Source organism: Homarus americanus, unplaced genomic scaffold (genome assembly GCF_018991925.1).
Source record: "Homarus americanus isolate GMGI-L3 unplaced genomic scaffold, GMGI_Hamer_2.0 scaffold19318, whole genome shotgun sequence".
Taxonomy (NCBI): Eukaryota; Metazoa; Arthropoda; class Malacostraca; order Decapoda; family Nephropidae; genus Homarus; species Homarus americanus.
Genome location: NW_024732238.1, coordinates 2862400 through 2883963, shown reverse-complemented (window position 1 = coordinate 2883963; position 21564 = coordinate 2862400). Strand labels below are relative to the sequence as shown.

The following is a 21564-nucleotide window of genomic DNA, read 5'->3' as shown; positions in this document are numbered from 1 at the left end:
TAAACACAGCTACAAGACCTGTAAAAGTAAAGAAAAATGTTGAATATTGATATAGGAAAAGAGTGTAAGCAAGTCTCTAGAGCAGTGACGTCACTACGGCATCCGCATTCTTTATTATGAAAAAGCCTAACCTACCTCTGTAGTCCAATGCAAGCAGTGGCTATGTGAGTACACACCTTGATACCTGTGTGTGTGTGTATGTCACTGTGTTAGTTCAGACAAATGTCGCTTGCATCACCTCCATCAACAAGAGGAGAGATAACCCTGACTACTGTATTTAATTGTGCGTATTGAATATCTGTTTTGAACAAGATTACATATTGGTAGTTTTCTTAGAATTAGAATTGGTGATAATAAATCGTAAGTGAAGGGAAATCGGAGGAGAAAGTGAAGTGTAAAGACTTCCCTGAGTCATCTAGACCTACTGTACACAGCGCCCCGTCAGTTGGTGGTGTAAGGACTAAGGAGTTGCCAGTCACATGGGCCCCAGCCATCATAAACCCCATTTACCGAACCTCGGCCTAACCTCTCTATTAAATTTGAAAACCAACAGGATTGAAACCCATCAGGACTGGAACCCAGCAAGATTGGAACTCGTAAGTACTAGAACCTACCCATCAGGACTGGAACCCTTCAAGACTGGAATCCATTAGGTCTGAGTTTTTATTCCAACAGATAAGGGATAATAAATTTGGTCAGAGGAGCGTGTAAAGTGTTGGGGTGTGTATAAGTTATAGGGATTATATAAAGTGTTGGAAATTGTATAAAGTGTTGTGGGGGTGTTTAAGTGTCGGAGGAGTGTATAAAGTGTTGTGGGGGGTGTTTAAGTGTCGGTGGAGTGTATAAAGTGTTGTGGGGGTGTATAAAGTGTTGAGAATTATACAGTGTTGGAGTAGTGTATAAAGTTCTGGGGATTTAGACTAGCGCGATATTAAATTCTCCTAAACTCAAGCTTCTAATGACAGCGGCAACACGTACAAGTAGGCAATACTGTAAGGGACACACGCTAAGAAGGCGAGAGCTATGTCCACGTCTTATATTATTTTGCTAATGAAGAAATCTCGATGTCATTTCTTTATCTCTTGTCCATTTCAGGCGGTGGGAGTGTTGTAGACGTGAGGGGGACGACGCGTGGGCTGATGATGGGTGAGGAGTTGTCAGTGGAGGAGAGCAGGAGGGTAGGAGTGGCAGAGGGCGAGGCTCCTGCCCACGCCACCCAGTACTACGCCGCTCTGGCCGGTCAGTAATGTTGTCCAGGTTGGTTCATGTCGTATGTAGTTTTAACTGATGTATGCCTATAGCTCCCGCTCTTAAAATTTTCCCAACTACAGTTCACAGTTGTTTGGGATAGGACCCGTTAATTCCGCAAGTCCCAGAAGTTGACAGAATCCCTCATGTTCATAAAGGAAATGGGCGTAAAATAGCTGAGAGTGTAGTGACGGGCTTCTCTTAAAATACAAACACAGGCAACACCGGGCTCACCAGCTAGTGTGTAATAGTAACGAATCTTTACAGCAACGATGGGAGCGCTGGCGTTAGGATGTGTCATAGGGTACTCCTCACCCGCCGGTCCATACCTGCTGGCTCACACTACTGCGACGCCACAGCTGCTGACTAACCTTACTGATGACTCACAGACGCAGGTCAGAGAGAGACTTCAGTTGAACCAGGAGGAGTATAACTGGTTCTCGTCTTCACCTAACCTTGGAGCTGTGTGTGGCGGCCTGCTGGGAGGACCAGCCATCAACAGTGTGGGCAGGAGAGCCACCATGATGACGTCAGCTGTTATCTTCGTGTGTGGGTGGCTCATGATAGGTGGGTGGCTTATGGTAGGTGGGTGGCTCATGATAGGTGGGTGAGTTATGATAAGTGGGTGGCTCATGATAGGTGGGTGAGTTATGATAAGTGGGTGGCTCATGATAGGTGGGTGGCTCATGATAGGTGGGTGAGTTATGATAAGTGGGTGGCTCATGATAGGAGGGTGGCTCATGATAGGTGGGTGAGTTATGGTCGGTGGGTGGCTTATGATAAGTGGGTGGCTCATGATAGGTGGGTGGCTTATGGCCGGTGGGTGGCTCATGATAGGTGGGTGGCCTATGGTCGGTGGGTGGCTCATGATAGGTGGGTGGCCTATGGTAGGTGGGTGGCTCATGATAGGTGGGTGAGTTATGATAAGTGGGTGGCTCATGATAGGTGGGTGAGTTATGATAAGTGGGTGGCTCAGGTGGGTGGCTCATGATAGGTGGGTGAGTTATGATAAGTGCTCATGATAGGTGGGTGGCTCATGATGGGTGGGTGGCTTATGGTCGGTGGGTGGCTCATGATAGGTGGGTGGCTTATGGTCGGTGGGTGAGTTATGGTCGGTGGGTGGCCTATGGTCGGTGGGTGGCTCATGATAGGTGGGTGGCCTATGGTCGGTGGGTGGCCTATGGTCGGTGGGTGGCTCATGATAGGTGGGTGGCCTATGGTCGGTGGGTGGCGTCATACTACCTTGATAACATATCATGTCTCACTTGCCTTGGCTTATTATCCTCAAAAAATATAATTCTAAACCAAAGTTCCATTTGGTTTTTTTCTTGCAGCTTTTACCAACAACTTAGGCGTGCTGGTGTGTGGTCGAGTGGTAACGGGGGTGAGCATGGGCTTGACCAGCACTGCCGCCCCGCCCTATATTGGGGAATTGGCTTCACCAGACATCAGAGGCACTCTAGGTAAATGTTCTTTATTGTTACTGCAGTATCCAGTCCTGAAATATTCCTCGATTATCTCATGACTGTCTCCAAAATTTTTATTAGCCTTTCTTGTGAAGTATATTTCCGTTTCACAATGATGCTTTTCAGTGGTGTTGGAAAGAGGTTTCTCGCAGTGTTGTTTCACGTGGTGTTTCAGGTGGCGGGTTCCAGGTGATGCTGACGACAGGGATACTCTTCACCTTCGTGGTAGGGGAGGTGGTGAGCAGCTGGAGGTGGCTGGCGGCATGGTGTGTGGTCCCTCCAACACTCTACTTCATCCTGGTTTTCTTCGCTAAGGAGTCGCCCACCTTCCTCGTGGCTAAAGGGAGACATAAAGAAGCGGCAGAATCTTTACAGTATTTCAGAGGTGAGAATTTTTCGACGATAAAAGTTGGTCACGTTAGTTTCATCGACCATAAAAAAAAAACACGGGAATATTCTGGTTGACTACCATTGCAATCTTTATAGCAGCATAAACACAACGCTTCAATTTCTAAAGAGTAGATTGTCAAATGTGATTGATAGTTTGTTATCATACTGACAAATAGAAAAAAAAAAGTTAATATCTTGTTGTTTATATTCTTTATTGGTCATTCATAGCCTCAGGGGCGAGAGAGCGTCTATAACATAGTTCACGGTCACCATCCTCTCAGGCCAGCACTACAACATCCAGCCAGAACTGGACATGATGCGAAAAACACAGGACGAGGCTAAGGAGACCAAGGCGTCCCTGAAGGACTTCGGGGCCTCCAACATCCTCAAACCTCTCATCATCTCTCTGGCCCTTATGGTCTTCCAGCAGTTCTCGGGTGTTCCAGCGGTCATCTTCAACATGTCAACAGTGTTTAAGGTCAGCTGACTATTCTTCACAGTGTCAGTTTGGTGTTATGATCGGTGTTGGGTGTAGCAGCGTGCCATGGATGAGTGTTCCAGATGAATCACCTTCATAGTCTACTCTCTTAATCATGAGTGAGATGACTATGAAGCAGCCTGATTATATTACTTGGTCCAAATACTGTTTAGTGGTGTTACAGATGCATTTATATTTATCTCTTGAATAAGGCGCGGTGGTGTGAGTGTCACCACATGGAAGTTACTGCACCTGTACAGTAAACTTATATCTATACTTGATGATTTATTTAAAAAGAAATAGTTTTCTGACATTGCCATCATTATCGATTAAATTTCAATGCCGAGAGAAAAGTATATTTCGGTCGAAAAATTACTAAGGCATAAGGCTCACATTTTGGCGGTTTTTGGCCAAAATTGGATTTTGTTGAAAGTCTCAGTATAGATACTCTTGAGCATGCTGATTCCGAATCTATGGTCCACGATTCGATTGCGGAGTAATTAGTGGTTGTAATGCCGCTTGGGAGATTTTAATGACAATTTTCAATGCTAATTACTCGCCAACTATTGGTTTCCGAGGTGCGATTTTGGTGTTAATGTGTTATTCTGTAAGTAATTAAACCCCTTAAAGCTTTTCCTCACCACTTTAAGGTTGTGCCTCACATGCTTATGGAATTTGATGCTTCGTCTTCAACAATGACTTTCTGGAGACGAGGATCATGGGAGGGTCATGTCATATAAAGTGATAGATTTAATATGCTATTATACCTGGGCAGCAACAGTGACGTCATGGAGTCATCATTTATTTAATATATTTATTACACCCCTGGGGGGGGGGGGGACAAGCCTAGTCACAAGTCCACTCGGTCCAACACTAATACAGTGGTACTCGTGTCTCACAGTCATGGAGTCATATTAATATTTACGTGGATGACGAATTGACAATAACACACAAAGTAGGTTTATTACGCAAAAAAGCTCACCACCTTCTGTACAGACGCATCTAACGCACACTGAACATCTTCCACAGGAGTCTGGGAGCGGGCTGTCCGAGGGGGTGAGCGCGGTGGTGGTGGGCGTGGTGCAGGTAGTGGCCACAGGTAGCGCCACTCTCCTAATGGACAGGGCCGGCAGGAGGACACTACTGTTGCTCTCCGCCTCACTTATGACTGTCTCCATAGGTGAGTAGAGCTCCCCTATAAAGCACATTCACTGATATTTACATAACAGAAAATTTGTAGAAGATAACTCTGTGTCCTGTTGTAACTGATCCATACTAACAGTAATGAATGGTCCATCCCTCACTTGTCATTCTACCTCTTAGTCCCCACATTACACCTACACGTGAAAATGAACGTTTGTGTTGTTGTGTTCAGTGAGCCTGGGCATATACTTCTACGTGAGGGAGGCGGGCGCGACAATGGGCTGGCTGCCACTCATCTCACTCATCGTGTTCATCACCGCCTTCTCCCTCGGCTTCGGTCCTGTGCCCTGGGTCATGATGGGTACGTCCACAGCTTTGTTGTCATTTATCACCCGGCAGTTGTTAGCTCAGGGATATACGGTATTCATTCATATACAGTCATTGAGAACCATACAGATACTGTCAATATAAATGATGTCTGTATAATACAATACTTAATGTTTATTTTTAAATATAATTGGTCAGAAATACAGAATGCTTTCGCTTCACGATATTTTCATGGGGTAATGGTAATGTGTTGTGGTGGTGTTGTCAGGCGAGGTGTTCCCTGGCGGGGTGCGGGAGGTGACTGCCTGCCTGGCTGCTGCCATCAACTGGACCTCCGCCTTCATCATTACCCTCATCTTCCTGCCGATACGGGTACGCTCCCTCATTCTGCTCCTTGTCAGATTTACAAACTTTCATAATGCATATCTTTTGTGAACCTGTGTTTTATCTCCATAAAGTACGAGTAGATTGGGTTTTAAACTTTGTCATCAACTCAAAGTAGTGCTATAATGTGACCTCTTTTGTTTGTTTGGATAATGTGAATAATGTATTGGAGGTGTGATGGCCTTCTTCACCAGCTTATCTCTCTCTTACAGAACACCTTGGGAGACTACGGCGTTTACTGGCTCTTTGGCGTCGTCAACCTGTGTGCTCTCTTGTTCACCTTCCTGGTAGTGCCAGAGACCAAGGGCAAGACGTTGCAAGAAATTACGGCATATTTCAGAAACTCCTCAAATTCAACAAGATTCTTTGTTAGAAATTTAGATAACAGAAGGACAAGAGAAGTCACCCCAGCGCCAGTGTGGCCAGGCGCTGACTGCAGGAGAGCGTAATTATACTGTAATATCTCATAGGGAGAAGTAAAAAAAGGTTGATCTTCGAGAAATAAGGAAATAGATAAATGAAAGACAAATATATTAAACTGAAGTGTTATTGTGTATCAGAGTCTCCCAAGGCCGTTGCTCGACCTTCAGGACATTGGGTGCTTAGCTCTGAGTTCTATAAAACCACGAGCGCCAAAAGCGCGAGTTTTTTTAGGGTCCTGCCATCTGAAGGCAGTTAAAAGAAGAAATCAAACGGTCTAAAATACAGCAAAAATGTCTATTAAATTGGTTTTTTAGACTATTCCTGGGATGTGTATAATGGAAGTAGTAAGCCAACGTGTGTCAAGTTTGTGTAACTTGTGTATATGGTGATCAATGCTTGTGGAATGATATTGTTCTGTTGGAGTGCCTATGCGTGTGTGTGTGGTATGTTAGCAGTGTAATGGGACATGTGAGCATGCTCATTGGGTGTTAACGTTGGTTAATGCATTAAATGTTGCAAAAGTAAAATTGACATGTTTTATCCCTTCACTAACTTAATCACTGTTTACCACACCAGGTACACCTTTATTTTTTTGGAGGGGGGTGGGGGGGAGCATCAGACCATAAAAGAAAAAGAAAAATAAGAGAAACGTGACCGATCGCCCAAGCGGTTAACGAGTCGATCAGTGGTGAAGAGGATAAAGGTAAAGCAAAAAAAGTAAAGTATATCTTCTTGATTTGAGTCTGGCAAATCTGTTGATGACTTTATTATGTTCAATGCCATCCAGTGTATTCTTTTCAATGGACATAACTGCCAGGTGACTGAGTCTGTCCTGTACCATAGTGCTCCTTAACCATGTGCGTAGACGTCTCAAGGCACTGAAGGATTGCTCACACCTGCAGACAGGAATAGTCAATGCCACTTGAAAGATGGCTTTCAGAGTTGGAAATATCAGAATCAAGCAACTTGTATACACTGAGCATGTCAGGAGTGGCACCTGTCTCTTTCTTCCTAGCTAGAAAACTCTTAGCAACCAGTATTTCCTCTGATTCCTGCTGGATTTTGTAGTGTATAGCAACTTTTGTTAAGAACTCTTCAGAGAGGAAAGTCGCAGAGGCTGGCAGACAAGCCTGGGTACCTTTCATGGGATCAGCTCCCACACCAGTAAATCATTGGTCAAGCTCATTTGCCAATCTGTCAAGGCAAGGAAAATACAAGACCCTTTTCAGAAGTTCTGCATTGCTGAGATTGGAGTTTGTTCCACAAGAGGACTCCACCACATACTCCCCCATCTTCTTTTGTTTGCGTCTTGGACCCTTCTGCTCCTGGATGTGGTTAGTTTCACATATGGCTTTTGCTTTCTATTACAGATCTTCAGCCATTTCATCAGTCCTCTTTTCTCTCAATGTATCATAGACAGCATCTTTGAATTGCAGTGCTTGGGCCAAGTCCACAGTTTCCCTTTGAAGAAACTTATGCAATCCCTCTGTGGTGGAGAGCAAACTCTGGAACATGTAGATTGTTGGTAACCTGCACAGTTTTGCTCTGGGACCCACTGCTATGGTTGTTCCAATCTCCTCAAGGCACTGTGTAACAGCAGTACCAGGAGAAGTGATTGATAAATTAAGGACACTCATATAAAATTAATTTGATACGGATGGAAGTAAATCTTGAATTTAAAACATTATTAATTCTTGAAAAGATTCGGGATTAGACAAAATACATTCGGGGCTAAAGCTCCGGAGGCCCACCCCTAACGATGGCCATAGAGTCTCCTGTAAATAATCACACAAGGTGTCCATAAATTACAGGACCCATTTAAATAATTCGTCACATTAAAATACATTATAGAAAAAAACAAACGGTTTATTTTTTACTTAACAGGCAACTACTACTTTTCAGGTAATGTATGGTGTACAAATATTGTATCTTCAAGAATAAATGTAACTGATGTTTTACCCATATTGGTATATTTGTTTCTTATTGTGTTTTAAATGTCCCAGAGGTATGAGGGGCTGGGGCTTGATGGTGCGTGTTACCCTCAATAGATGGCGCTGATGTTTGTTTACCTGTGACGTGGCCTAAAACATTTTACACATTCGTTCACATCTTCTGACAGTAAATAATTAATGAAAACTAATGCAGACTATCTTAAATCTTACTGTTGATGAGGATAAAGTTCCAAGATTATATAATTGTACTTAAAATATTTGATATTGAATTTAATAATTAAATGAATACAATGGTGTTACAGTGGATGTGAACTAAGAGTGTCAGTGAGGGGCCGTGACACCATCGCCCGTCAGTCCCTACAGAGCAGTGGTCGTATTTACAACACTAACGTAGTAAGGCTTTTTATTTTGTAAAAGATTAAGGTAGCTTATAATTAAGCTTTAAATTTTAAGACTGTAATAAGTATAAATGTAAGTAGTTTTGGAGTTTCATGGTACCACTTTATCATTTGGTATTTTATGGTATCTTAGTCATCTTTTTACTTTTATTGTCTTCTTCTCTGATCGGCTCTTTAGCCGCTTGGGCGGTCGGTCACGTCACTTATACACTGTTGGCAGTACTGGACATGTACTGGATCCAGAATGTATCTGTACCTACGTCAGTGTTGCTCAAGTCTGGTTTTGAATGAGCTCACAGCCTCATACTCGGTGCCGTACAACACTCTGGCAGAATGTTCCAAGAGTTTTCAATTCTCACTCCAAAAATGTTTATCCGGACAATTTTCCAAACTTGTGACTTATTCAACCTTGAGCTGTGACCCCTAGTGGGACGGGCGTCCGCCAGTTCCAGGAATGAACACTCATAGGAGTAATACCCTCTGAGATGGTTATACACTTAATCACCTTTCCTACCTATAGTATTTGTTAGGCAAGTGTTGGCATTCTAATCTCTGGGTGGTAATATCTGAGAACAGCACTACCACCAGTCATTTTTTCACAAATGTACTTATCATTATATTATGTATTTTAAAAGGCGAAAACTTTTTATTTTAATTATAAGTATTTTTTCTGTTTATTTTAGTTTTTCTCTATTTATGATCATAAATCACCTGTAATGGGCAAGGCATTAAGGGTGATAATTTCCTTAACTTTACTTTTATAGCTAATCTAGAAATGTTAATTACAGATGATGCGGGTAGCTAAGTGTCCACACGAGGAGTTGTCCTTCACCAACTGTGTCATTGTGAACGAGAGCGACTTCCCTGCCAGTGTCAAGTACGTCTTATTTGCTAAATATTCTAGGATACAATTTGCTTCATCTGTGTCTACTCTCTTTTGCATAAGTGTATTCTCACTCTGTGCATTTACAGTACAGTACTTTATTCTCCTAATCAAAGTATTAATTTTTTATTCAATAGATTTCAAAGTAAGAGGATAAAGAAGAAGAACAGAAAAGGTAAGAAGATTAGGATGTAGATAGTCTATTGAGTGAGGTGATGAGAAAATGTTGCAAACAAGGGGTAGTGGGCATGGTCACAGTAATACCTTGGAGGTTTGAGGATGTGCCCTATGATACAGGCCAAGATAAGAATAGAGTTGCAGTAACTTGACCAATCTTTTTCCAGTGGAGTGGCTGATCTTCTGGTTAATCCCAGCTGCCTTAATAAGAGGCTACTGCACTTGGGCCAAATCACCTGGTTTTGGTAGACTTTATACTACACAATTTAGGTAATCTTGTGTGGCTCACTTTATCTAATGAATTTTCAGGATCACACTAATTTTTTATGATGTTACCAAAACCCTACTTCAGTACTGTAGTGTATTTTTATTGTGGCCTAAGTGCAGTGTGAAGGAGAGATGGTGATATGTTATGTACCGTGTATGATTATAAGTGAGTTGCTGGAATGAATGTACCTATACAGTACAGTAGATGTTAGACTTTGTATAAATGTAAACATACCAGTACAGTATACTGTAGTAATATAAATTTTCTGGGGTCTTAGTACTGATGAAACTGTATATTATAATATAAATAGTTATATTATTGATATATTGTATAGATATAGTACTGACAAGAGTATACTGCATTCTCTTTCTACAGTGTATCATAATAAAATGATAGTATTGAAAGTTACTTGTAGAATATACTTTTACATCTTTGTCTTTTTAGGTATGTACGGATTACTGCTGACCAGGGGAAGCAGTACTTATACACTATCAAGCAGGATCGTGCAGTCAGGCCCGGACACATGGGTTTTAATGCCATTCAGCGGAAGGAGGCCATGCTCTCCTTGGACCAAGAGGTGAGAACTTGTTTCCTGTTAAAGACTCTCAGTACAGTAGAGTATGTTGTTATCTCCTCTGCCATAACTTTTGCTTGTGTAATAAAAGATTGTTCTGCTCTTTCACTGCCACTAATTATATATTTGGTATAAATGGTTCTAAATACAGTATGTTACTAGTACAGTTCTAATTTAAGTTATGTGCCACAACAAAGTTCAGAACACAGTGTGCTTAAGTTATTTATGTGTGGTTCAAGCAAGATTTACATGGTTACTACAGACCTCATATTGTATGAGTGTGCCATATACAGTATAAGTAATACAGTTTAAAACGGCTACATTTGCAACCTTTTATTTCATGGTCGTAGTTAATTTATTCATAACTTATTATTCCTCATGTAGTCCCATACCTAACTCTATTGTATTTGTTTTGCAGTTAAACTAATATCTATTTACACAATCTGAACAGATCCGTGTTGAGCCGTTTGTTCACAATCTCAAAACACAGCTGATTGGCACATTGGTGATGGAGGCAGACTTCCTACAGAAGAAGAACACCACTAACCAGTCATATAATACTGACCAGATGGCACTACTATTTTTGGAACAGTTTGCAAAACATTGTTTTACTGTTGGTCAACCTATAGTGTTTAGGTTCCAGGACAAGAAGACTCTTTCTTTAACAATCAAGGAAATTGAAGGTAAGTGTTTGGTTGAGTTGTTAAGGGAGTGTTAGGTGAAGTTACTAAGTGAGTGTTATAGTGAGTTACTAAGGGAGTGTTAGGGTGAGTTACTGAGTGCTTGGCTGAGTTACTAAGAATAAGCATGGAATAACATAGCATTGTTAGGTAGGTATATATTGTACAGTAGATATTTATTCAGTAAAGTTGTCATAGAATGTTATGTTGATTTAGTATATACTGTATATAGACAGTAAGATATGCAAAACATTTTAGATAATGATGATTCATAGTACAGTACAGTACAGTACAGTACCAGTAGTTATTGAAGTTGCTCTTGTGAGGGATAGAGGAATTAAGTAAAAATGTAAACTGATGTACAGCACGAGAGTAAATATAGTACATGTATTAACATAAAGATGGTAAATAATTATATAAATCTTATTATTCTAACTGTACTTCATCTTGTAAAGTAAAGAAGTAGGTTATTGTGACTGAATTAGAGTTTAATGACATTGAAGGATTTAATGTGTTTTTATTTACTAGAGATATATTTGTGACTAACCACAAGTACAGTTCAGTAGTTGACTTTACATGCTGACAGATAGTTGACCAAGACAGTAAACTTACTTGTGTTCCCACAGTTGCTGACCCAGAAGCTCTTGCGTCAGGCAAGAAAAGTAAACCTCGTAATATTGACTTCGGTATTCTGCAGCCAAATTCTTCTGTTATTTTTGAGAAGAGTGAAGGCTCTTTCTTAATACTTACTGGCAAAGCAAAGGTATGAAATTTGCTTTTAATATCTATTGTAAACTTTTCCACAATGAATGGCAAAGCAAAGTTGATTGATTAATGTAGGGAGAATGTGTGTGGGGGGGTTATGTGGGCAGCATTAACCCCTTGTGTGCAGTGCCACCTCTGAGCTGAATAAAATCGTCTGGTATTAGCCAAATAAAACATTAAAAGTGGCATCCCCGAAGTGAAGAGGTTAAGCATGAATGAAAGGAAATTATGTTAGTGTGTTGTGCAGGTATGCTCTTGTTTGGTCATCTTCCACTGTAGTAGAAAAATGCTTAAAAGAATAATGATACTGTAGAACATCTCAGATTTATCCCACCATTAATGCTAGCACTTGACCCATACATCCACTTTCATTTCTGTTGTCAAATGTTAAATCTCCAGCTTTTATATGATCTTATGTTTCAGGCCCGGTCTTCCCACACAAGTCTCTTCACTGCAGATTGGGACTTCCAGAAGATGGGTATTGGTGGTCTGGATGAGCAGTTTGTCCAGATACTACGAAGGGCTTTTGCCTCCAGAGTTTTCCCCCCAGAAGTCACAGAACAATTAGGCATTCAACACGTGAAGGGACTCTTGCTCTTTGGACCACCAGGTGTGTTTTAAGTATTTGTACATTTTTAATTGACCCAATGATAGAATATTGTTTATTATGTATCTTTAATAATGGGATGTTTTGAAATATCTGAGTTGAGTGTTTTGTCTTGATTTGTATCTTTTATATTATTGACAAGGTTATCCCCTTACCCATGTGACTAATACCACATTAGGTCCTATTTCAGGAAAAAAATAGCCCCCCCCAAAAAAATTTTGTGTCATAAACAGGAAAAACTTTCATTATTTTCTAAAAGAAAAATGCTAAGTCTTAAATGATGTAACTCATTGATAGCAATAGCTTTACACTCTTTGCTGAAGAATGAGATTTAGCACGAAAAAGATGATTGAACTGTGTTAGCATAATTTGGGGAGCAAATGTGTGTAAATGATTTGTGCAGTTGATGACTGTAGAGGATAGTGTGGAACTGTAATAGATGGAGGTGTTAATACAGTAAACATTCATTTTTTAAGTCACTTGTCAGTTTACAGAGTTTAGCAGCATGGAATATGAATTCTTTTAGAAGCTTTTCCATGCTTATTGGGAAGGAGAATCCACTGTGAGAACACTGAATGTAAGATATAAAGTTTTGTCCAGAAATAGAAAAGTCCTTGCTGTGAACACCTAGATCAGGAATGTCATGAGGCATTTCTCCTTTGATAGACATTTTTGTTTAGGCACAACAGTCACAAACTAGGATCATTTGTAGCTCACTGAGAAGAACCATATTGTAAACCTTCAGTTTTAAAATAGATCTTTATAATATGTTATTTTCATTACAGGAACTGGCAAAACACTTATGGCACGCCAAATTGGAAAAATGCTTAATGCCCGAGAACCAAAAATTGTTAATGGTCCTGAGATTCTTGACAAGTATGTAGGAGAGTCTGAGGCCAACATCCGCCGCCTGTTTGCTGAGGCAGAGGAAGAAGAAAAGCGTATGGGTCCAAATTCTGGTTTGCACATAATCATATTTGATGAGATAGACGCTATTTGTAAACAAAGAGGTTCTGTAGCTGGCAACACTGGTGTCAACGATACTGTTGTAAATCAACTACTATCAAAGATTGATGGTGTGGAACAGTTGAACAATATCTTGGTGATTGGCATGACCAACAGAAAAGATATGATGGATGAGGCCTTACTTAGGCCCGGTAGGCTAGAAATTCAAGTCGAGATTGGACTGCCGGATGAACAGGGTCGTTTTGACATTCTCAAAATTAAAACGGCCAAGATGAGAGATAATAGTGCGCTGGACCAGGATGTTGATCTTGAAGAAATTGCTTCCTTAACTAAAAATTTTTCTGGTGCAGAAATTGAGGGTCTTGTAAAAGCTTCTGCATCATCTGCTTTGAAGAGATACATTCACCTTGGAAATAAGATTGAAGTGGATCCCAACGTGATCGATAAACTTAAGGTAACACGAAGCGATTTTATTTATTCTCTTGAAAATGATATAAAACCCTCACTGGGTACTAGTGATGAGGCACTCTCCAAGTTTATTGAGCGAGGCATAATAAATTGGGGAGCAACAAAAGAGCTTGCAGAAAAAGGAATGATGTTTGTGAAACAGGCACAATCTCCCGAGACGAGCAATTGCCTCCGTTTACTGCTGGAAGGAGCACCGACTGCAGGAACGTCAGCACTGGCAGCATACTTGGCAAAGAATTCTGACTTCCCCTTTATTAAGGTTATTAATTCTCGTGACATGATTGGATTTATGGAGTCTTCTAAGTGTTTGCGCATTAGCAAGATATTTGACGATGCTTACCGCTCCGAGTTGAGCTGCATCTTTATGAATGATCTGGAACACTTGATGGGTTATTCACCAATTGGCCCACGCTACCAGTCTCTTGTTCTGGATGCCCTATATTCTCTTCTGTCAGCCTCTCCACCCTCAGGGCGTAAACTCCTTGTCATTTGTACAACCAAACGACGATCTGTTTTAGAAGAACTGGGCCTCCTTTCAGCCTTCACTGCTGTAATAAGAGTGCCCTATATTGCACACCAAGATGATGTTAAGCTTGTTCTGGAGGAGTCACAAGCCTTATCTCCTAAAGAAGTAAGTACAATACACTACAGTATACCACTATGTTTAGAAAATGTGAAATTCTGTGTAAAATATAAAACAAAATACCGTATGTTAGTGGGTCACGTGCAGCCTAGGAGTGTAACTTTAGTACCGCAGATGAGTTGGTCTCAGTGGCTTGCCTCTCATAACTGCGCCTTAGGTTCAATGCCTCGGTTGGATGTGACAAGGGTATTATAGGTATCCAGTGCTACCCAACCAAACATGACAGGTTTTCTCTGGGTACTCTGGTGTCCTCCTGTAGTAACACGGGACAATCAGAGACAAACTCATCAGGGACAGTGGGAGGTTTAGACAAGCCACTGGCTTCCTGTCCCCATCAAAGCATTAAAAATAAGTACAACAAAAAGTATTAATAATATTTAAAAGAACAAAAACAAATATTTTTTTACTATACTGTACAGTAATTTGCAATTTTTGTTGACATAGAATAAGGACAGTATTGTACTGTACAGCAATGCTGTGTATGGTTGGGTGTTGAATCCTGGTACTGTAACATTCTTTACATCTTTTTGTTGTTTAACATTTATTGTTTACAAAAACTAATTGTTATTCATAAACACTTTAGGTTTGTCGTGTTTCCTGGTTGGTTCATAGACTGCTGTACTGTACACTACATACATCAGTTTTGTCCATTTCTATGTGTGATTACATAACTGATGAAAGAAGTTACAGTACTGTAATATTACATGATAGTTTTTGGTTGCCTTAGGCTAGTGCTCTTCACCTTTTACTTTCTTTCTCTCAACTACTGTGTGATACAGTACACTTCCTCCCTCATTGACTCAGCCACTCCCTTAAACAATCACTACATCACTTCTGTCTCCATTCAAAGTAAAAGACTCATTTCTCCCTCTTACATCTTCATGTGTTGTCATCACTTCACTTTCCTTCACATTCACTAATAACTTTCACCTACCATACCTTCCAGATTTAATGACCACCATATACAGATTTTACTTATTATATGGGCAAAACTTAACAAAATGGCTTATAAAGAAATGCATTGAAATGACTGAGTACTGTATAAGATTAGTGCATAATAAAATCCTATTCATTGTCATATTTCCTTTTTTTTTCTTTCAAAAGTCATAATTATAGCATATTTAATCCTTACAGATTGATGCAGTAATGAATCAAATTAGCCACGGGCGAATCTACGTGGGAGTGAAAAAATTATTAGGTCTTCTCGACTCCATGCGCGTAATGAAGGGAGTCGAGTCACGCAAGAGAGTGGCTGCTTTTGTAAACTTGCTGGAAGATGAAGGAGTGTTCACACCTCAACTCTGAATCTGATCTTAGGTTTATGATGTCACTCAGGTATTTGATGACAATGGTTGTATTAAAGTGGTAGTAAATATTAGATAACCTGGCCTAACCTAATGTAAAGATAAGAATCAAATACCCTGGTACAGTAACTTGAATAATTATTTCTGAAGTAATATTATGATGTAAATTACAGTACTGTACTGATTAATGTAAATGTTAATATATAAACAATGGAATATTCTGTAAAGAACAAATATACAGTAAATCAATTATTTATCACAAGTATATTTAAAGATAAACTTATAGAAGGAAAATTAAGGATGAAATAACCACTATCATATTTGCAAAGGAAAGTAAATTTATATACAGTACTGTACTGATATATAGTGTTCATTAAGTAGTCATCAACATTTAAAACAGAGAAATAACAGTGAAAAACTACATCATAACATGAAGTGAATAGTTAGGTTTTAGGGGAAATTTTTAGCTATGTCAGCCACTCTTGTCAATATCAGAATCCTTCATCATTATCATTTGGAGTTATGAAGCAAATGAACCTACAATGAGTTTTGATTTTTTATGTATAATCCTCACTGGTCCATAACACAAACTACCAATCTCAATCATAAATCTGACTAGGAGAGAATATTGAGATGATTCACACTGTTGTTAACTTCCATGTTCCTGCTGTAGGATATTGAACTGCACATTGATTAGGTGCTTGAATATTGTGCTCAAACCAGTATCCATTGTGTTGGGTCTAATGGGTCATTCCTAATACAGTACTGTACTTGTACCTTATCGGGCTTCAAAAAAGGAAGCATTGAATATTGTGTAGGCCATACCAACGCTACAGTAGTATTTCACATAACTGTATTATGAATTTTTTTTGTCATAGCAGTACTGTACTCTTCCCCCCCACCCCGCCTCCCATATACAGTGCTGTATTCAAATTATAAGGAGCAGATACAGTATGTAATGGGCCACACACTGATGTATTGTATATTGAAACTGGTGGACCACATATTTAGCATGTCAGGATGTAAACACTGCTTTATCTAACTCCTTCAGAGAGTTCAGTATTTCATCCTTGATATTAATTTTCTCTTTCACAGAGTTCCTTCTAAGTCAGGCACCTCATTAAACTATCAATCTTCAACATTGTACACCAAAAACAGAGGAACTATCAAGCACAAGAGGTATCCATTACTCCCTTACTGATCATTTGTTTCCTTTAGATATTGTAAGAGTGGTTAACACAATGATATTACTGTATTTTATGAATTTTTATGAAAGCAGTATTAAGAATTTATGATACAATTTATGATTAAAGTTACAAGGTGCCGTATGTATGTATGTTGTGAAATACTGGATAGCCGTGTTTATCAGCCATCGCATGAGCAGAAAATAGAATTAATGATAAATTAAAAATTATAATGCACGTATTTATGTTTAATTTGAATATACAGGGTATAGATAATGAAAATATTAAGTAAACTTGAACGAGAGTTAACTTTGTGTATGCGCTTAAAAGTTGACAAATTTTTTGGCTAAATCGTTAACTCATATGGCTGGGAGACTGCTCCCTATAGTGAGACAGACTCGGACTGTTTCAATGTATGTAAGAATATGTCTTTCAAGATTTGTAGAAGTTTAGTTGAGTGGTACACAATTGTAATGTAAAATTTAACACAGTACTTGTTATTGCTTAGGAACAACATTTCTCTTGCTAATATAATGTTGAAGGCTGTGAAGATGGCTCCTATAAGTTTGAAGGTCTTCTAGGGGCAGTGTTGATAAAGCACACTGAAAACTAAGCCTGCATTGCACAAGGAGACAACATAGATGCCACTGCTTTATACAGTTTTCTAATTTCCCAACGGTGTCAACAGGGAACGTCTTTCATAATGGCCAGCTGCAGTATTTGAATCGATATATCCACTTGCCACCACACCTCTCTAGAAAGACACTAAACATATGAAAATAACGTGAAAATAGACTTTAGAGTGATTCTGTGTATTTTCTCCTTATTATCATATACTACAGGTATTTATGTACCTACATTATTCTTTTCAGGTAATTTGTTATTTCTAAGTAATATCCATTACCCTGTACTGTGGATGATACATGTAATACAACTCTGCTTAAGAGATGTGTACCACTAAAGTGAGCATCTTACAAATCCTAAAAAAACTTCACTGTGACCTATCACGCCTTACGTAAGATATCACCACAACACTGAGGTTACATTATGGTCCCTTGGTGGTGTTATTTATTTGTTAATATTACACAAATATAATTGCTGGAGAATCTCCAGTTCAGTCTTGCAACATTCCAGATGTTTGATTGTTTGGCCAGTGTCTTTATACTGTATTTTGTAAAAATTTTGCCAGATTTTGCAAAATTCTATAAAAAAACACATTGTAGAAACAATTACTTAGCAGTATTGATCAGTTTGGTGATTTTAAACCCAAATGGATTAAAGTTTGCAGTAATTTGACCAGTAAAAAGATAGTTTGCTAAAGTTATGATATACTGTATTCCAGTCTTAAGCTTAATTAGAATAGGTACTCTGTATATTTAGAGGTCGTTTGGTCAATGGCAATATATTTCCAGGGACATAGAGTACTATACATATATACAGATAGCAACAATAATCAAGCCTTAAGTTTGCTCTGCGGTCATCTACCACCCCTTCTCCCTTTTTGTCTTTTATAATTCTAATTGCTTACTTCAGTCCTTCAAGTAATATGTTCAGTAGCTTCCGTCTTCTTCTTGCCACCAGGAAACATAAGAGGCAGTGTTGGGGCCTTCAGGAAGGAACTTGAACATTTTCTTTAAAGCTTCATGATTAACCAGGATGTATTGTAGTGATTATGTTGGTGTGCTGGCTGCTGGTCATAATAAAATGGTTAACCAGATTATTATTATACAGTATCTGAATCACTGTGGTCACCACTGTATAACAGGACATGATGCATTACATGTTAATTGATTAACTAGTTTTAATGTGTATATGATACTTTATTTATTGATTTTGTAACTGTGAGGAATTTATGAGTCTATTAGAAGTACTGTTGAATGATATGCATAAGGTTGTCAAAAGTCAGATTTTCCTGCTGATTATTTTGTCAGTGATTAGTTGCATCCCCTAAAAAGACACCACATTTACCTCTGGCAGGTGTATCCTACCTGTCAGGTGTGCTGCACTTACTGTATTGTCAGTACAGTATGATGTCTCCTCCATAAATTTCAAACTGCATCACCTTAAAACCTTCCATTTATACTGTACTCACTGACAGTATATTTTTAATTTTGAGGCTTAGTGGCAAAGTTCTGAACTATGATATACTGTATCTCAAGTACCAGCACATTATAAACTGTACAACAACAATAAATCTCTGTGTACTGTACAGAGAAATTATAATTGAGTAGCCCTGCACATCTATTTCTGTAATTAAACACTGATAGATAACTCGCACAAAAAATGGGAAGGCAACAAATACAAGATTGCTTTCATTATGCCGTCTATATGCCGCCCTGCCTTTAACTATGCCTAGGAAAGATTACCTCCAGTACACCATCAATACTCACACACATATGCACACATGTATGCACACTCACTCACACACACAGTTCTTTTTTTAGTTTTTATGGTATTTTACAGTAGTTATTTTTTTGCATTATATTGAGTGTACCTGTAAAGTATATCGAAAAATATGTGGTGAAAGTTGCCAGCTGCGAATGCATTCCCTCCTATTTACATTAATTCCTCTGGGGAAAATTGCCCCGATATTCACAAATTCATTATTCACAATGACTTTTAGAAATGCATCATTTGCGATAACGTGGGTATTATTCCTGTACAGTCATTGGTTTGAATTTTGCAATTGGGTTAGGAGTGATGGTGAGAGTAGAAGTGTATTGTGATGAAATGTATTGATCTGTGTTATTGACACCTTTATTTTGAAAAGAAAACAGATAGTAGAGTATTGTACTACACCTAAGTGTACTTTAAAACTATTGTATTATGGCTGTGCAAATAACATTCCAAATATTCATAAAATTAACAACTTAAAATGGACACACTCAGTGTTGTTGCTTTATATCATGAAAATTATGCAGATTTTAGTTATTGGTGATGGAAAATTACCATGTTGGAATGATATTTTGAAATGGCAAATAGTGAGTGATATGTACTTTACAGTAATGTGCAGTATGTGAATATTGTATGGTCTTTGATAATTTTGTATGGCCCCATATTTCAGTACACAGCAGTTCTTTGTTAATGTGTTCATATCAAGAGTTCTTTCTTATTCTGAATCTAGTAGCCAAAAAACTTCACACTTATAATTTTGTTTTAATAAAATTAAAAAACATTGAAGTTGTTAATTTACTTAATCTTTTCACTTGTAACTTTTGCCATAAACTTTATTATAATTCCCTTTAAAGATACTACACAGAACAGTACAGTACACCCTTTTTGAATATAACATTCATTGTTACATTTCCATTGGTCCAGCCCCAAGCCCCTCTTCTCATCTTGTACTTCTACAACTGATCTCCATTTATATAGCAATTTTGAAATACTTGAAACTCCTGAACCTGAAAATATGGTTTTTATGTTTAAGTGTTACAGGTCCTGCCAACACTACACTAACTCTGGTTTCTTAATTTGGAGGTTCTTCACTTTATTAATGTTTAAATTACAATAACTAATTTCTCTACAGCATATACTTTATTAATGAAATATGATGATATTTTATAATGCCAAATTGTTTAACAACATTATAAGCCATTGCTAAAACTGTACTCACAGGAATGAACATTTGAAATGTGAATGTTAGTATGCTGAAGAGAGGTTTACAAGGCAATGAAGCGTGAACAAGACGCATTCGTGAATGTGTTGAATAGTGAAGACCTAAGAAAACAATGTAAATTAACTTCATTGTACAAAAACCTATACGTACAGTGCTTTGATACTCAATGGTCATGTTTAAAATTGTAAGGTTTTGAAATTAAATAATTTTAATTTGATATTTAAGCTAAAGTATTGTACAGTGAGTGTTGGTTGTATGGTGCTAATACGTGTATCTCCGCAGTACTGTCCTGGGCTCAATCCTTGCAGATGATAGAAGGGTGTTGAAAGATTAAAACCTAGCAAACATCACTCAAACCTACCTTCACACCCACCCACTTCCATTATCAGATATTTAAATTTCTAAATCTTGTGTAGAAGAACCAAACCTGACATGAGGTACATTTTAAAATTAAGGTCTAATGTAATAAACTAACCTTATGTGGAGTCCACAATATAAACGTTGAATTTGGAAATACTTGATAAAGACAATGACACTTCCATTACCGATTCATCTGCGAGAAATAATATACAGTATTACCCCGCTTTATGCGGTTTCTCTTTACGCGATTTCTCATATACGCGGTGCCTCGCCAGAACCGAACTTTCACTTTCCGCGGTTCATCTACCCATATACACGCGCAGTGTCCGGCTCGACGGTATTTTTAGATTCGCCCCACCCGCCTCCGCAAGCCGCGCGGTAAGGTTGCGCAGTGCATGTCTCTGTTGCGTTATCACCGACGTCATATGACGTATCGGACTGTGATTGGCCATGCATCCCTACCCCCCTTTGCCGCAACCCACCACAGCCAGCCAGAGCCAGTGAAAGTGACTTTGAGGGATTTGTCAGGGAAGCCCTGACAACTGTAACTGATAGTGATGGTGATGCACCTAGTAATGGTGACTCACCTGAGGGCCAGTAATCTGCCTTCTGCCTCGGAACCAGCCTCCATCCCCGTATGCCGACCCATCTCTTCTACTAACGTAAGTGTTACACCTAACTTTTAGTTTTCCTAACCTAACCTTTATTTTTCCTAACTTAACCTTTATTTTTCCTAACCTAACCTCTTCTATATTACTTGTTTGTGCATACCATCATAAAGTTAAGATAAAATTTTTACTACAACATAGTTGTGTGTCGTCAAAAAGTGGAGTTTGGGGGTCGGGCCAGTCTCTATTGGA

The 21564-nt window shown here is 39.0% G+C and overlaps 2 protein-coding genes across 6 annotated transcripts; both read left to right on the top strand.

Moving 5' to 3' along the window:
• Nucleotides 1–113: 113 nt before the first annotated feature.
• Nucleotides 114–6386, top strand: LOC121868310 (facilitated trehalose transporter Tret1-like). 4 transcript variants are annotated; one of them, XM_042368780.1, is made up of 10 exons: nt 114–283; nt 1096–1239; nt 1516–1815; nt 2583–2711; nt 2890–3099; nt 3386–3582; nt 4612–4762; nt 4958–5086; nt 5321–5424; nt 5649–6386. In XM_042368780.1, exons 1-10 carry the CDS (start codon nt 223–225, stop codon nt 5883–5885), a joined length of 1662 nt encoding a protein of 553 aa, XP_042224714.1. In that variant the 5' UTR covers nt 114–222; the 3' UTR covers nt 5886–6386. The 4 variants fall into 4 exon arrangements, with proteins under 4 accessions (XP_042224714.1, XP_042224715.1, XP_042224716.1 ...); XM_042368781.1 differs by lacking the exon at nt 114–283 and adding an exon at nt 297–596; XM_042368782.1 differs by lacking the exon at nt 114–283 and having other exon boundaries at nt 1145–1257.
• A 1703-nt stretch (nt 6387–8089) lies between these two features.
• On the top strand, nt 8090–19908 carry LOC121868309 (vesicle-fusing ATPase 1-like). 2 transcript variants are annotated; one of them, XM_042368779.1, is made up of 9 exons: nt 8090–8204; nt 8998–9086; nt 9982–10114; nt 10563–10794; nt 11418–11554; nt 11980–12166; nt 12949–14228; nt 15375–15575; nt 16640–19908. In XM_042368779.1, the coding sequence occupies exons 2-8, from the start codon at nt 8998–9000 to the stop codon at nt 15543–15545; spliced, it is 2229 nt and encodes a 742-aa protein (XP_042224713.1). In that variant the 5' UTR covers nt 8090–8204; the 3' UTR covers nt 15546–15575; nt 16640–19908. The 2 variants fall into 2 exon arrangements, with proteins under 2 accessions (XP_042224713.1, XP_042224712.1); XM_042368778.1 differs by having other exon boundaries at nt 15375–19908.
• The last annotated feature ends 1656 nt before the right edge of the window (nt 19909–21564 follow it).